Genomic DNA, 16098 nt, shown 5'->3' with positions numbered 1-16098 from the left:
GCAAAGGATCCCAAAAGAAACAGTCTGAAACTTTTTTTCTCCCCCCTTGTACCAATTTTGATTTATCTGAACAATTTTACAAGTGCCAATTTGTATACTGCAGGTTTCGGCGAGAGAGCCAAAACAAACACGTTAGAGCTCAGAGGTCAGAGCAACCCAGCTTCATTTTGCATGGGACCACTTCCAGGTCTAACATACGTATCCATATTTAAAACTCTTCAGTTTGCAAGTGAATAAGATACCAGACTGAAAGCCTCTTAAACACAACATACTGAACAAGGAACATACACTCGCCAACAATGACAAGCACCAAATGCATTTCATGTTTGTCTTACTATTATGTAGAACAAAGGCAGAACTGCACATGAAATAATCTACCTGTATGCTCAGTGTTGTGAGATTACTCGAAATACTCATCTGTGCTCTCATTCTGTGAAGTGCCACTTGCTCCCTTTGCAGAGCCACCCTCCACATACACACCAACAATGCCAAGGGGATGCAGGAATCAAGAACCATGAACAACCTGCATCCTTTTCAAAGGCACTAAGCGCTTCCCAACAGAAGGGGAAGAGAGAAAGAGGCAGCTGTGAGTGACGTCCAGTTCCCTCCTTAAGGTGGCCTCAATTTAGAGCCTCAAGGTCCAAACCTTCTGTTCATTCACTCCAATGTATTTACAGGAGTTGGCCGTAGGAACTGCCAAAGGCACTCTACAGCCTGAAAAAACATCCCTGAGAAAGTGCTCAACTAGTTTTTGTCAGATCCACTACATGGGCAATTGAGCTGTAATTCAAAGTGTTTAAGTCTTGTTCCTGCCTCTTCCACTCGTGTTAGATTGCAGTCAGCAGGACTACTTAAGAAAACGACTACACAACACACAGCCTCTGGCTGTACCAAAGAAACAAACTCCAGGCTGATGTGCTGAAGTAATACAAACTTAAATACAGGACGGTATTCAAGGAGGAACGCTGCACTTTCCCGTGATGTAAGGCAAAGCACTAGAAATAAAACATAAGTATTTATTGATCTGCAGTGAGGGAATAAAGCAATGAATCTCAGCAGCTCTAGTGTGCAGCCAGCATTAATCAAAACCTCTGTGGTGGGAAATGTCAGCAAAGAAACAGGAATTCACAGGGAAAGGGAAAAACATAAACAAAACATAGAGCCACACCTAGAGGAGGAGAAGGAAGAGCAAGGTAGGAGTAGGTGGCACAATGGGTTTCCCACACTGGGCTTTCATCATCTGCAATCTGCAATCCTATCAGTCTTCTCCAGCAAGAACGAACATGGTGGCCAGCGATTACTCAGACCCACACAGGCCTGGCAGAGCTGGCAAGCTCTGCACCATCAACCTTCATCTGCTGCAGAAGAGGGATGCGCTGCAGATCCGCGGGATGAAAATGCCTCCAGGGAATGATGAAAAGGAAAAGATCTTACACACTAGTGCTATTCTCAAATAAAAAGATCAAAGATAGGCACTGCCTCTATGGTAGTTTTGAAAGTGTCACCGTGCAGTGGACTCAGGTGCATGTCACTATCTTTTAATTTATCAAGCTTCTCAATCAACCTAAGGTTCCATCCGCCTTTTATATTTGCTCTCAACAGAGCTAAAGTCAGAGGGATTACATTCATTAGACTCAATATCTTCTACTTTCAGACTTTCCAGCTCCAGAAAAAACACACTGAATGCTGACTACAGGGAAAAGCCACAGAGATAAGAAAGAAAAACCCTGAAGTCATAAGGAAATGGAGGAAAGCCACTGTGTGATGAGATAAGGAGGGGATAGAGATGTGTGGGAATAAAGAAAGAAATACTGATGAGGCAAGGGAAAAAGTATAAACAGTATCACCTACACACCTTACACTTAGTGGTCTTAACACACATTCTGGGTTTGATCAGCTTTCAGATTCAAATAATCCCTGAGCTAAAAATCCACTGAAACAGCCCAGCAGGCACTTCCAGTGGTTAGGAATGCTGCCCTCAACACCGTCAATGGTCTGTGGAAGTGCAGTGTGTGTTTTCACACAACCAGAGCTCTCCTCTGCTTGGAGGGTGTGCATCAAATGGCAAACTTGTGAATTACAGGAGATTTTCTATAGAAAAAGCTGCAAAGGGAGCAAAGAGGACAGGCCTTTTTGTCTTTGCAACAATGATCTGCAGACAGTGACTTGGTCCAAAGATGACTTGCAAGAGTATGAATGGTGGAGAACAGAGAAGGGTAGGTAAAAAGATTGCAGAGAATTTAAGGCTACTGCAAAACACAGTGAGAACAGACAGAAAACTCCAAGTGCAACAGCTCTATTTGGATTTAGGGAGCAGCATCTTGCAGAAGGGTGAGGTATTAAGAAAACAGAATACCTCATAACTTCCATGAGTTTTCAGAATTCTTCATGCTCATCCATCAGCACCAACATATACCTTAAGCCTCATCAGTTCAGAACAACAGATTTGGACCTGTCTGGGTTGAGCTTTTACATACCCATTGCTCCACCATCCCAACATGCTCACTGAAAGACTAGCACAGCTCTTAGATAAGCAACACTCACTTGTGCAGCTTCCTCAAGTGTCATTATCTTACCCTTGCTGAGATTTAGCAACTCTTTTAACAAGAATTCCATCTAGTTTTGTCCCTTTAAATTCTTGCCCTCTCTTGCAGGCAGAAGACATCTGTGGAATAATAATGAATTTCTTTGGTTTGGGGTTTTTTTGTTTTTATTAAAAGCTATTCTTCCTAGCAGGAAATGAAAGAGAACAACCAGATTGTAGAATTTGGAGGAATAGGGAAAATGTTTCTGAAGGTTAATAATAATAATACTGCTTAGCATTTATGTTGAGGATATGCGACAAACCAAGGAAAAACAGATGTTTTCAGTAATGCTTCAGTTTCTTTGCAAACTCAGGTATTGTTCAGAGCACTCACTGGCTGTGGCAGCTCACAAAAGACAGGAGGCCCTGAGCTGGAAGACAGGGAGCAGAATGAAGCCCCCATAATCCAAGGGGAAATGGTCTGCTACAACACTTACACACACACCAGCCTATGGGGCTGGAATGGATCCATCCAAGGGTACCAAGGAGCTGGTGGAAGGTCTTACCAAGTCACTGTCTATCATTTATCAGCAGTTCTGGCTCACAAGGAAGGTCCCAGTTGGCTGGAAACTAGCGAATGTGATGCCCATCTACAGGAAGGGCCAGTAGGAGATCTGGGGACCTACAGGCCTGCCAGCCTGAGCTTGGTGCTAGCTATGGGGTTAGGGAGGACATCATCTGGAGTGTCTCCACGTGGGACATGCAGGACAACCAGTGATCAGGCCCAGTTAGCACGGGTTTATGAAAGGCAGGTCCTTCTCGACTAACCTGATCCGCTTTTATGACAAGGTGACCTGCCCAGCTGATCATCTCCCTGTGCTGGGCCACACCTTGAATCCTATGCTCAGCTCTGGGCCCCTCACTACAAGAGAGACCTTGAGGGGCTGGAGCGGGGCCAGAGAAGGGCACTGGAGCTGGTGCAGGGCCTGAAGCACAGGTGTGATGGGGAACAGCTGAGGAACCTTGGGGGGGCTTAGTCTGGAGAAGAGAAGACTCAGGAGACCTTATTGCTCCCAAGGGACTGCCTGACAGGAGGATGGAGCCAGGAGGGGGCTGGGCTCTGCTCCCAAGGAACAAGATGAGTAAACAGCCTCAAGCTGCATCAGGGGAGGTTTAGACTGGAGATTAGGGAAAAACTGTTCCCCAGAAGGGTGGTCAGGCATTGGAACAGACTGCCCAGGGCAGTGTTTAAAACACCCTAGGGAAGTGTTTAAACATCCCTGGAGCTGATCAAAAGACATGCAGATATGGTGCTTGGGGACATGGTTTAGTGGTGAACTTGGCACTGCTGGGTTAATAGCTGCACTCAGCCTTAAAGGTCTTTTCTAACTTAAATGATTCCATGATTCTATGAGATTCCTTCCTAACCTCCCACTTGCAGTTGGACTGATAACCCCGAGCACAGCCTCAGGGCATACCCAAGCCCTAATGTGACTTCCTGCCTCCAGGTTCTCCAGCTGCTCTACCTCAGCAAACTATTCCTGTGTATCTGTCTGTACCTCACACTGAGATACACAGTCCCTTTCATTTCTTATTAAAGTGGTTTCTGGTTTCCCAATGCTTTTAGTATTGCTGCAGTGAGGTTTTGGAAGCCACTAATCATGAACACCCTAGAAACTTCACCAGGAATGTGCTCAATTGCATTCACCACCTCTTCCGCCCTTAAAAGTAGTATTTAAGCTGAACTCCAAGAGAATTTTTCAAAAAGCTACATTGAATTCAATTCATGACACACTATTAAGAATTATTTTACACATGAAGCAGCTTAATATGATTTAAAGGATGCAGAACTTTCCCATAGGGGGAGAGAAGCAAATCCTCCGTGAGATGAGTACCAACACAGTTGGTACTGAGGCTTACAAAACTTTGATGTTAATGAATGTGGATGGGTTGTAGAGATGGGAGAAAAGCTGCCTTTATCAGTTTTCCCAGTACCAAGCTGATAGCCATTGTAAAGCTGCTTTTTAATACAGCTGTGCAGCTTTTGCCAGTAAGCCACAGGTTTCCATCACATGATCAGGTGAAAATGTGCTTAACAAGGATGTGAATATGCTTCTTTGTTCGTAACAAACTTATCACAAGACAGACAAAGCTCAAATTATCACAAGAGGGCAAACGGGTAGCCAGTGACATGTCAAAGTATTCCAGCCTGCATCTCCCTATTGAGCAGTCCAAGAAAGGAAAAACATGTAAGCTAGTTGAATACCACCTTCTACAAATAAGAAGTCAGTTTGCTTTTTTGTGACTCTACATCTGGAGGCTGTTTGTTTGGGGCATAAAGAAAAGAGGAAAGATATTTGGAGACACTTAAATTGCTTCACTTCCTGCCATGAATGACTATGCAGTGATTTTGTTATAAAAGAGAAAACAATTGTTTCCCATGCTCCCTGGGAGAAGGACAACATGTAACCTGCTGAATGTGCAGCAAAAGAGACTGTAGTTCAACTGTAAGAAAAGACTGCTAATGGTACGAGAGATAAGTCCAGGAATAAGGCAGCTGTGGAGTCCCTATTGCTAGACTACAGTAAGAATCCCTTAAGCACTGACCCAAGCTGACTTCATGTTGTTTCAGGTCTGGGTAAGATAAAGCTCATATAATACTGAAATACCTGTTAGTGATTCCATGGATGGGTAGATATTTACACCTACATCAGCCCATGAGCTCCTACAGCTGACAGGTCTGCAGGGCACCTGGGTACTGTGCAATAGAATCCAAGCACTGGGGAGTTACCTTTCAAGCACAGAGGGAGAGAAACAGCATCTCACAGGCATTCCTAAGGGCTATGTAAAATGTCAATCCTCGCCACTGCAACCCTCGCCCTCTCCAGTTTCACACACTTTAAAACAGCTGCTTTAAAATACTCTGACTTCAAAGACCAGTAAATTAAGCTCCCCATAAAGTCCATTCAGCTTTTTGTTTAATTTGATAAAAGCTCATCAGACCATTCAAGTTACCTTCTGGTCAATACTGCCTCCAGAAATCTGCAATTCAGCTACCTGTGGTTTTTCCAATATCTCTGTAAAACATCACTGACAGAGCCCGTTGGCCTGCATGCACCAGGTCTTGGGTAAACTCTGTTACAGGGCCACTCAAAGTACCTTTTATACAACTGTGAGCTCTTTTTTTCCTCTACAAGTTTTCATCTTGTGTGATTTTAGTTTTCTCTTGCCCCAGTGCCCTGGGATGACCATGTTTATATAGCACTGCACCTTTGTTTTAACCTGATGACATACTATGCCCCCTTCTATTTTAATTTGAGAGCAAAACCACTCGGTCTTAACAATGACTTAGCTCTTAGACTTGCTGGGCAGGAGGTTTAGATTCAGGCTAGAAAAGTTACTATTAAGCTGGTGCCAGACTCTTTTCGGTGGTGTCCAGTGACAGGACAAGGAGCAACGGCCATAATATAAAACACAAGTTTCACCTCAACACAAGGAAGAGCTTCTTTCCATTGGGGGCGTCAGAGCACTGGAACAGGCTGCCCAGGGGATTGTGGAGTCTCCCTCTCTGGAGACATTCCAAACCCACCTGAATGCGTTCCTGTGTAACGTGCTGTAGGTGGTCCTGCCTTGGCAGGGGGTTGGACTGGATGAGCTACAAAGGTCCCTTCAAACCCTGATGATTCGGTGATTCTGTACCACTTTCATGTCTATTGACAAAAAACAATAAATAAGCTTACCATAGGTCCTTGCATCATTGATGATCCCAAAGCACTCTACAAACAGAGTACTTGGGTCCCTCATTCACCATCAAAACATACTTGCCGCTAACTGTGCCAGCAACACTACATAAAAGTTAGTTAAGAGGTGAAAGAGAGAGCAACTTCTCCAAGTGAAATCACAAGGAAATTAAGGGAGGTAGAGTATATTACTTCACAGAGAAGTTGGCCACAAGACCGAACAGCACACCTTTTTAATAGCTAAAAAGGGGGGCAGGGTCCCTGTTCAAGATAGAATCACCAGCAGTGCAACGGTGCTCCTCAGGTCTCTGCTGAACACAGTGTGCTATCAGCTGAAGGAAGCACAGCACACGTGGAGCCTGTCGGAGGCTGCTGCTGCCTCTCCTTCTGCAGGCTTTTCATCTAAGTGTTATCAAGAAAAAGCACTGCCTAGCCTAAGAGCTTTGACAAGATCCCAACACAGTGGTGACAATAGAAGAATACACAGGAGATTTCATTTTGAGACCTCTTCGCTGTTTCTTATTTAAATAAGCCATCACACTAGGAGGAAAAAAAATCCAGTGAAACAGATCATTTCAAGAGCACACAGCGCCAGCCTCCCCATCCACCTCCCCTCTCACCAAGTATTGACCTTGCTGGCAGAGCAGCAGCCTCAAAGATTTTAGATTTCCTACCATGTAACTACAAATGAGGACATTTAGCAAAGGGGAGAGATTTTCTTACACATAGTGATCACGGGAAGCTGAACAGTCTCCTATACAAATACAGCCCTGTTCTAGCAAAGAGGGTGAGCCTACTCTATTTCTCTAATGGTATCCCAAAGTTTTAGGAACATGTGTAGATGTCTTCCAATAGGACTTATTAAAAAACAGAAGGCTGCTCTGTTTTAAGCATTTGAATCCCTAAAGACAGACAAAAGAAAACACAGGACGAAGTAGCAATACTATTGATTATGCATAATTGCTATAATTAATTTGTAATTAGTTCATTAAAATCTATAGGCATTACATTGGAATTATGCTTGTACATTTCTGGGAATATCCTGCAAGTCACTTGGGATATGCTTATCATTTATTTGATAGATGAAACATTATTAGAAAGACAGCCCATTAAAAATTAATATACCAGAGGAATAATTTCTTGATCTCAGCATTCAGTTTTCTATGTACTCAGATTCCTATTCCGTCTTGCAAAGAGTTTGTATTAACACTGTTTTTCCAGAGTGTGACTTGGGAAGCATTTTAGACAACTGAAGCACAACAGCCATTAGGCCAAGTACGGGGCCAGTTTTGAGAAGACAAAATGAAAAATACCATATATACCATAAGAGAACTCGGCACCACATCTAATTCTATAATCAGAGTTAAAATGGAAAGATTAGAAGCCTTGAGCTTCAAAAGACATACCAAACATGAGTGGAAAACAGTAGGAAGAAACTTCCACAGCACCACAAGCAGCCTGATCTCTAATTGCTTAACATTCTTCCACTTCTGCAGTGCATCTGGGATCACTCACTGTCATAAATGAACATGTCTGTATGGGCAGCACCTCAGGGGTTCTTAAATACTGCAGATAACAGCCACCAGTCTCTCACAACAAACTGGGCTGGTATACACTGGTACTACTCTTCATCAGGGACTGTAGGGATTGGGCAAGGTTTAAACTTAAACAGGGAAAGTTCAGGTTAGACAGAAGGAAGAAGTTCTTTACTGTGAGGGTGCTGAGGCGCTGGCACAGGGTGCCCAGAGAAGCTGTGGCTGCCCCATCCCTGGCAGTGTTCAAAGGCCAGGCTGGACAGAGCCTTCGGCAACAAGGTCTAGTGTGAGGCATCCCTGCCCATGGCAGGGGTTGGAACTGGGTGATCTTAAGGTCCTTTCCAATCCAAACCTTTCTATGATTCCATGTTATCTGCCTTGATGGAAGATGGAATAATAGTGCCTCACTGGTTTTTCCTGTGACGTTACTTCCCTATTCCAACTCATCTTTCAGAAGCCCTACCAATATTTCTGAATTGCCATTTCAACCAATAGCTTCAGAAATAATTTGACCTTAAACATCTACACTATAGTCACATCATCTCCAAACTGGATACATAACACCACTTTCCTTGAATTTCTGTAACAGAGAGAGTCAGTCCTTATGTGTATAATTATGAGCACCAAGAACAGGCCTTCTGCTCAGAATCAGCTCTTAGAAAGTGTTTTCCTCCCCACTCTACCTCCATCAACACTAACAGGAGGTTCTTTTTCTGATGCACTGATACATGCAGCTAGGCCATGTGAACACCCATTTTCATTACATAAATCTATCAGAAATAAGTCATATAATTACTTAAAAAGAGCAAAATGAGCTGTAGATATACAGTGCAAGTACTGGCGTTTGCCACTATAAGGCTTGAATCTTCTCTTGCAAAACAGAGTATGTGCCTAAAACCAAACCAAACCCTTTCATTTTTAAAAGGAGGGTAAAACTGCAGAAAGAAATGTACAATGGAGAGTTGGGTCTCCAGGTCCTTTAAGCCACAATCAAACACTTCATTGTAATTTTGTGCTTCTCAGCAAATCTGCTTTAAGAATTCCAATCAGTCTCCCTGGAACCACATACTTATTCCCCTGCCTCCAATCTAGCATGGACAACTCTTTATTTTCTTTGCCCTTCACTCAAGAGTGTGATGGATGTATTTACATAAACACACACACAGGCACAGATATCTCTCTATCAAAATTAATCTGCAGATGATGAAAAGTGTAAAAGATCTAAGAGGCAAATCCCAAACAAAAGAGCATACTTTATACATAAATATCTTGAAATTAAAAAGATCTGAGATTAAGTGGTTTACCACTCATTTAGAATTGATTAGAATGTATTTAAATTTAGCTGAAAGTACCACAACATTGCTCATGTATTTGCATCTGCGAATAAGTAAATAAAAAGCCTGTTATTAAAGCCTTCATTAATTCTGATTATATGAGAACTTAAAAGCAAATCTGTGTACTACTGCTCTGTAAAGACTCCTAGCAACTCTACAGTAAAGCTGGCACTGCAACACAACATGTGTCAGCGAAAATGACTAACAGGATCTATTTTCAGTAATCTTATATCACACTGGTAAAAACATAGAATTAATGGTTTTGTATCATATTTCAAATATATTTTTTATTCTAATTCGTTCCTAATGCATGTGTTATTGTATCAAAAGGTGAGTTTTAGATGACTTGACATTTATGCACAATAGTGAAACACATTTTATTAAACTGTAATGTTTAGGCAGTATTCAGATGTGATGTGTATGCTATTACGAAGAGTGATCCAGCTATTTTATTTCCTTATAATTATGATGGCTAGAGGTTTAAAAATGTACATTACATTAACTAGAAAGAACATCTCATTCTGACTACAGATTGAGAGTTTCTATATATTTAATTGAAGCCAATATTATTGACAGAAGGATTCATTAATTTTAGTAGAATGTTCCCCCAATTAAAGAACTTGGGTGTTGGTTTCTATGGAGTTTAGCAATTAAGTATATAACACGCCCGACAGTTGACCTTCTTGGAGAAATCATGTTTTAAGCTATGGATAACTTGTGAACGTCAGCTTTCCTGTCTCCCTTTCCCAAAACTTCTACCCGTATCTCTAGCATTAATACTGGTTTAATAGTTTAAGAAGAGAAGTGTAACTGAAAAATTATTAATAGGTTCTTCAATCTCTATTCTTACACAAATAAATGTATAAAAGCAAATTTGGGCTTACAGAAACCTGAGTTTGCAACACCGATTCACCTGTCAGTCCTGATGGTCCCTGTTGGCCATGAAGGACAGTTCTGGTGAAACTACTTCTGCAAACTCTAATTTTCATGGCTTGGCCCAAACTCTGAGTGCATCTTTCTGCAACTTGAGTGGGACCACAGATCACAGACCAGAACACATCCATAGCTCATTTATAAATGCAAGGTGATTTGGGGCAGCATGTAGAAAAAAAAGCAAAAGACTCGTGGAATTAGGTACACAGGTATTGCAACTAAGAAAGTTTGCTTGCCACTCTCACAGCTTAAAGGTCATTCCAAGTTAAAACAAAACTAACCAAAACCCAACCTCCCCCCAGCATTTAGCCATTAAACTCAGAGTTATGAGGTGAAGTTTGATTAAAGATTTTGCACTTTATCACATCTGATAATCAGGCTAGTTTAGAACAAGCTCTACACTGTACTTTACAGAGTTGGCCTCAAAATACATTACTTTTCCCTGTACAGTTATTGTATACCCAGTATATATACAGTATTGATACACAGTAATCAACATCACAAAACATTTTAAGGCACCATACAAAACAAAGGGATTTTTAGTTATACAGAAAACTATACCTGATAGTCTAAAATGCTGAATCCTAAACCATTTTTGTCTTTCTCCAGTTGAATAACCTTCACATCGGGAGACCACAATGCTAATTCCCCTTCTTCCTCCTCAGGATTAATGTATTCCTTGGCTTTCACCTGAAAGATAAAAGCTCTAGTTCAAACACTATTCTTTCAGTTCTTTACAAACACCATTCCTTCAATATTTTGATTATTAATAGCTCATATATGCCCTAAAATATGACCTCTTATGGAATTACAGCTTCATTGAACATTATGCATCCAGTTTTCTCCGACTTGCTGCCTTTTATATTCCCCTGGGACTATGCCTACACATTTTAAGCAACCTGGCATACAAATACCCACGTATTAGTCAAATTAGTTCTTACAATATTACTAACCTGTTACATGTTGATGAACTTCAGCTGTCCCATTAGATGCATAAAGGAAAAATAAATATCTTAGCATAAAAGATGCAACCATAGACAGCTAATAGAAAGACCAGACAATCAGGCACATCTCATACTTGTAGCATTAAATATGCAAACAAAAAATTCCTATATTGTAACTATACAAATAGTATCTAATTTGAAAAAGCAGTTTCTTTCACAATTTTGTATATGTATAAAAGAGGTATAGTCACCCAGTTCTGTTGGGTAAGGACAGCTTCATAAATACCTCTTATAAAAAGGCATCTTGTTTTCCAACATGCACATTTCCCATAATGCTATTTTGTCCATACAATCTTTGCAAAGCATCACTGTGTGATGCCTCAAGAAAAAGGTTAAAGTCTTGTACCATTAACTGCACACTGATTTAACTTTATTTCTTTGAATAAATATGCCTGTTGCACAGAACACTGCCATAAGGCAAAAGGAAGACATTTTTCTTCCACACACTCTTTATTGATGCTTTTGCCAAAAGAAAGCAGAAATATTATGAGATTGCTCTAAGAAGAAGGCAACCTCTGTTTCCTCAATATTCCCTTATGGCAAAGATGTGCAACTGACGGGATGCATGTGGAAAGTGCAACAACAAAAACCACAGTGGAGCAAGTTCTGTTGCAACAGAAAGGGCCTTTTACAAAGAGGTGTAATATTGTGCACCTTATTCTTTCATGGAACATCCATATTTCTTAACTCCCCACCTTAGAGGAAATTAGATCAGAAAACATCAGAAAAGATGAGAAGCTGAGGTGTAAATCCTTTTTAGAAATAGGAACAACCATTACAAGTGTCAAGATTTAGTTTAAGACTTTAAAGCTTCTGCAATGGAAAGAAACATTAAGTTTCTTCTTTTTTTTCCCCAGTTCTATAAAAACCTACTCAGAACATGGAAGCAATCAGCTAATGGTGGCAAGGATGTGATTTAGTATAATTCAGAGCTCTCACTCAGCTATTAAGTGTAAGAATGATGCATGGGATGTACCTAGTCAGCATGCTAGCTCGGTGATTTACCTACCTTGTATTTATAGTACAATGAAGTTTCTCATGACCAACCTGTATAAACTGTAGTAAAAGTACCAGTGTTGCAAACATGAACTGTCTTCCTCTGAAACACCAGCTGTCCCTTACAAGCCCAAAGTGATTGGCAAAGGCAGCTTTATATGATAGTTTAATACAAAACTGCCACATGTAACCATATATTTTAGGAAATGTAATTTAATACTGAAAAGTGGTCTGGATCAAACAGCAAAGGAAAAAAGGACACGGGCTTTAGGAAGTAAAATCACTTTCTCAAAAGCATATGCACTTTTTAAAAAGTTATTGTCCTTTTACACACTGAATGACATGAGACTCATAGAACAGTTAGGGTTGGAAATGACCTTAAGATCACACAGTTCTAAACCCCTGCCATGGGCAGGGACACCTCACACTAGGCTATATTGCCCAAGGCTCTGTCCAACGTTGAACACTGCCAGGGATAGGGCAGCCACAGCTTTTCTGGCTACCCTGTGCCAGTACCTCAGCACCCTCACAGTAAAGAATTTCTTCCTTATATCTAAACTGAACTTCTCCTGTTTCAGTTTGAACCCATCACCCATTGTCCTATCCTTGTAGCCCCCTTCAGATTCTGGAAGCTGCTCTGAGGTCTCCATGCAGCTTCTCTTCTCCAGGCTGAACAGCCCAATGTTCTCAGCCTGAAAAGTCTACCTTTTGTTCTGTAGGGGAAGCTCCCATGGTGGGTTCATCCACAAGAGACTCGGTGCCATCATCAAAGAGTCTCCGACAGCAAACCAGTGTGAAGGGGGGTGGCACTTCTTTTAGAAACGTAACTGCCTCACGGCGTGATTTGCCATACAGCTGAACTCCATTTACCTGCACAGAAGGGGAAACACATCCACATTAAGATAATTAAAAGGATATCAACCAGATTCTTTCATTATATATAGCATAGATGTCTTTTCCCTGTTGAATGCGTGTAATTTTACCCAGGGATTCTGGCAAAGCTTGCACAGCTTTATTAGCATAGGCTTCTGAAGCATACGTGCACCACTGTTAAGACTTCAACCTCATCCTGTGGCTATTGACTGGTACATCATGGCTCTGCTCTCCCCACCTCTCTCTAACTAGTTTTCTGATCTCTGTTTTCCCCAGCCTAAACCTTTCCTGGCATTATTATTTCATTCTCATCTGCTTCTTTGCTGGGGACATATTTTTAGCATCAGGATTATGTGGTTGAATTTGAAAAGATAAAAAATAACACAGATTTTGAGGTCTAATCAAAACCTTGAACACAGAACTAGCACAACTTTGTCTGTTGTCTAAAATGTAACTGAATGGTTGAAACCAACATAGATCCTACAAAAAACATACAGGAATCTTTATACAGTAAAAAAAAACCCCAATTACAGCAAGCAATTAAGCAGAAAACCCTGACAAGGGTCAAAGCTTAGCACCCAATAAGCTTTAGATCCTGAGTGACAATAGAAGACTGTAAAGCCATTGTTAATCACAGAATCACAGACTGGTTTGGGCTGGAAGGGACCTTAAAGCTGATCCAGTTCCAGCTCCCTACAATGGGAAGGGACACCTTCCACTAGAGCAGGTTGCTCCAAACCCTCTCCAACCTGGCCTTACACAGTGCCAGACGCCACATTTGACCCTAAAAAACACAGCACATAAATTTACAACATGTGTACATGTGCACACCTCTGTACATGTGCACTTGAGGCAGAGCCTCGCCATATAATTCCCATTCTGTAACTGATCTTTAAAGGGACTCAACCTTGTGCAAGAGTACACAGCAATCTCACTTTCGCCACATTTTCTTGCTGATCACCTCTACATTCCCCCATTTTTTCCTTGGTGTTTTCTTCACTGTAAATATAACTTACACTGCTGGGAAACACGCTATAACCCAGCCAAGGAGAAAAATTCAGAGTAGCGTAACTGGCCTCCAACATGGTAAGATGAACTGCTATGGGTTTTTTCTGTAAGAATTACAGCAAGTGCTGAGCTATCAGACTAATCCATTAGTTAATTATTTAAGCAGAAGTATCTATGCATAAGGATTTTTTAATGCATTGAGAGTGGCAGTGTGGTGGAATGTTACCAGCACTTCTCAGCATACAGTGATTGATGGGGAAGAGCTACTGTGCACTCCCAAGCAGACTTGGGGACTCCCAGGCTGCTTTTGCAGCGGCCAGACATCAGCCCCTACACAGGCAAGGTGCCCTACACCCCATCCATTCACCACACTACTCTAGTTTCTTGTGCTATCAAATAAGAGTGAGTGAGATTTTATAACAAAGCTAGAAGGACACAAGGAAGCAATTTATTCCTAAAAAAGAACACAATGAAATTAGCTAGAATTAGGGGAGGGGAGAAGAAAATACCATGCTTTCTATCATTTGAAACACATCATTAAAAATAACCAACATCCAACCTCATTATATATTACAAACAAAATTCCTTACTGATCACATTTTAATCCCAACTGTATTGGGCCCAGGTAGAGCTGCTTGTTTGGGGAATGGGGCTGTCACTTTTTCCATTGCAAACCCCTACTTAAGGGAATTTATAACTTGGCTGCAAAAACATACTCTGGCCTAAACCTGGCATATATAGCTTTAGCCCTGGAGCACATTTTTATTTTGTTGGGTTTTTTTCCAGCTACAGAGTAGGAACAAATTTATGCTCACTAGGCCTGGACATACCTGTGAACCTAATTGTAAGTACACAGTCATAAGTAAAACTGTTAAATATATACAATTAAAGTTTCCCAAAGTTACTCTACAGCACTGCATTATTGCTTTTTGTATACATTTTTTTTTCTGCTTAGCGGCCAAGGAATATAAGCAACAGTTCCAGCATTCCATTAATCCCTTCATTTAGGAATCAAGATTTCCTCCATTAAGTAATAACTGCAGAAAATGTTTTAGGTTTTAGTGAAACCAGTATGAATTTTTGATGTTATAGGGTGAACAACAAATAGGCAAGAGCTGTACACCTAACAAATCAATCTTTCAGAAGGCCTGATTCTGTCCCACTGATGGCAAAAGTTCTTTGCATCCACTAAAAAAAAGGTTCAAATTCACAATATTTCATGACAAGCAGGTATTCAATAAGAAATTAATGTCTTTTCACTTGCAGGCTGAGATACTGGTAGATATAAATACATAATTATACACGCACAAAACAGGTGTTCTTTTAATACAATCAAATAAATATTTTTCCTGAGCAAACAGGTCTGGTGTGATTCCAAGAACTTCAAAGCTGTCCCAGTACCTCTTTATACATACTTAAACAAACTGATATACCATCTTATATACACAGATATCTTCTAACACTCAACAAGTAAGCTTTAATGTGTAACAGGAGCCACTATTCCTGAGACTGTTGTAAGCTTCTCAGGGGTGACAAATATTAAGAAAGATTATCCACCACGAAAGCTGATGCCAAATTGCTTGAAAAGGTGTGCTAAATGACTACAGATATTCAAGTTGAAACATTTCAGAGAAGAAACAAAACATGAAGTCTCTAAGAGGTCACAAGAATTTGACATTTTCTCCATAAAAGAGGAATGAAACAGTGAAGAAGATTAATGCGACTTCCAAAGCACTACACTAACTGCTTCCACAACCAACTCTTCCATACTACTGCATACACAGCAGCCAAACTAGAATTGAATACAGGCCTTTTAAGAAGGCAAAGCGAACAGGAAATATTTCAGTTCTATTTTGGGGTGGTTTGGTTTGGGTTTTACCTCCAGAAGTTCATCCTCCAGTTGCAGAAGACCAAGTGTTGCAGCTGGACCGTCTGAAGCAATTGATGATATATAATGATGTCCATCAAAAGTGTCAAGCTCAACTCCTAGTCTCAAAGTGTGGATGGGTAACAGCTGCCAAAAGATAATCATGGCCGAGAATTAATATGTCTTTAATCACAACACAAACACATTTAGGATTCAGTAGCTCACCAAATTAAACTAAGCACACAGTAAGATGATTACGTTTTCAATACTGATATCATCTGTAT

The 16098-nt window shown here is 40.9% G+C and overlaps 1 protein-coding gene across 1 annotated transcript in view; it reads right to left on the bottom strand.

The window, feature by feature from the left end:
- Positions 1–16098, bottom strand: part of PATJ (PATJ crumbs cell polarity complex component) — a 149448-nt gene that overhangs the window by 106366 nt on the left and 26984 nt on the right. Inside the window, exons 14-16 of the mRNA XM_061353426.1 lie at positions 15827–15961; positions 12772–12936; positions 10628–10756 (exon numbers count right to left, since the gene is read on the bottom strand). Of these exons, the coding sequence (XP_061209410.1) occupies positions 10628–10756; positions 12772–12936; positions 15827–15961 (429 nt within the window). The remainder of the gene's footprint in view (positions 1–10627; positions 10757–12771; positions 12937–15826; positions 15962–16098) is intronic.

This window comes from Neopsephotus bourkii, unplaced genomic scaffold (genome assembly GCF_033783945.1).
Source record: "Neopsephotus bourkii isolate Nb327-2 ecotype Australia unplaced genomic scaffold, CSIRO-AGI_Nbou_v1 NB_673, whole genome shotgun sequence".
In the NCBI taxonomy this organism is placed as follows: domain Eukaryota; kingdom Metazoa; phylum Chordata; class Aves; order Psittaciformes; family Psittacidae; genus Neopsephotus; species Neopsephotus bourkii.
The sequence above is the reverse complement of the archived record's forward strand: the minus strand, read 5'-3'. Positions and strand labels throughout refer to the sequence as shown.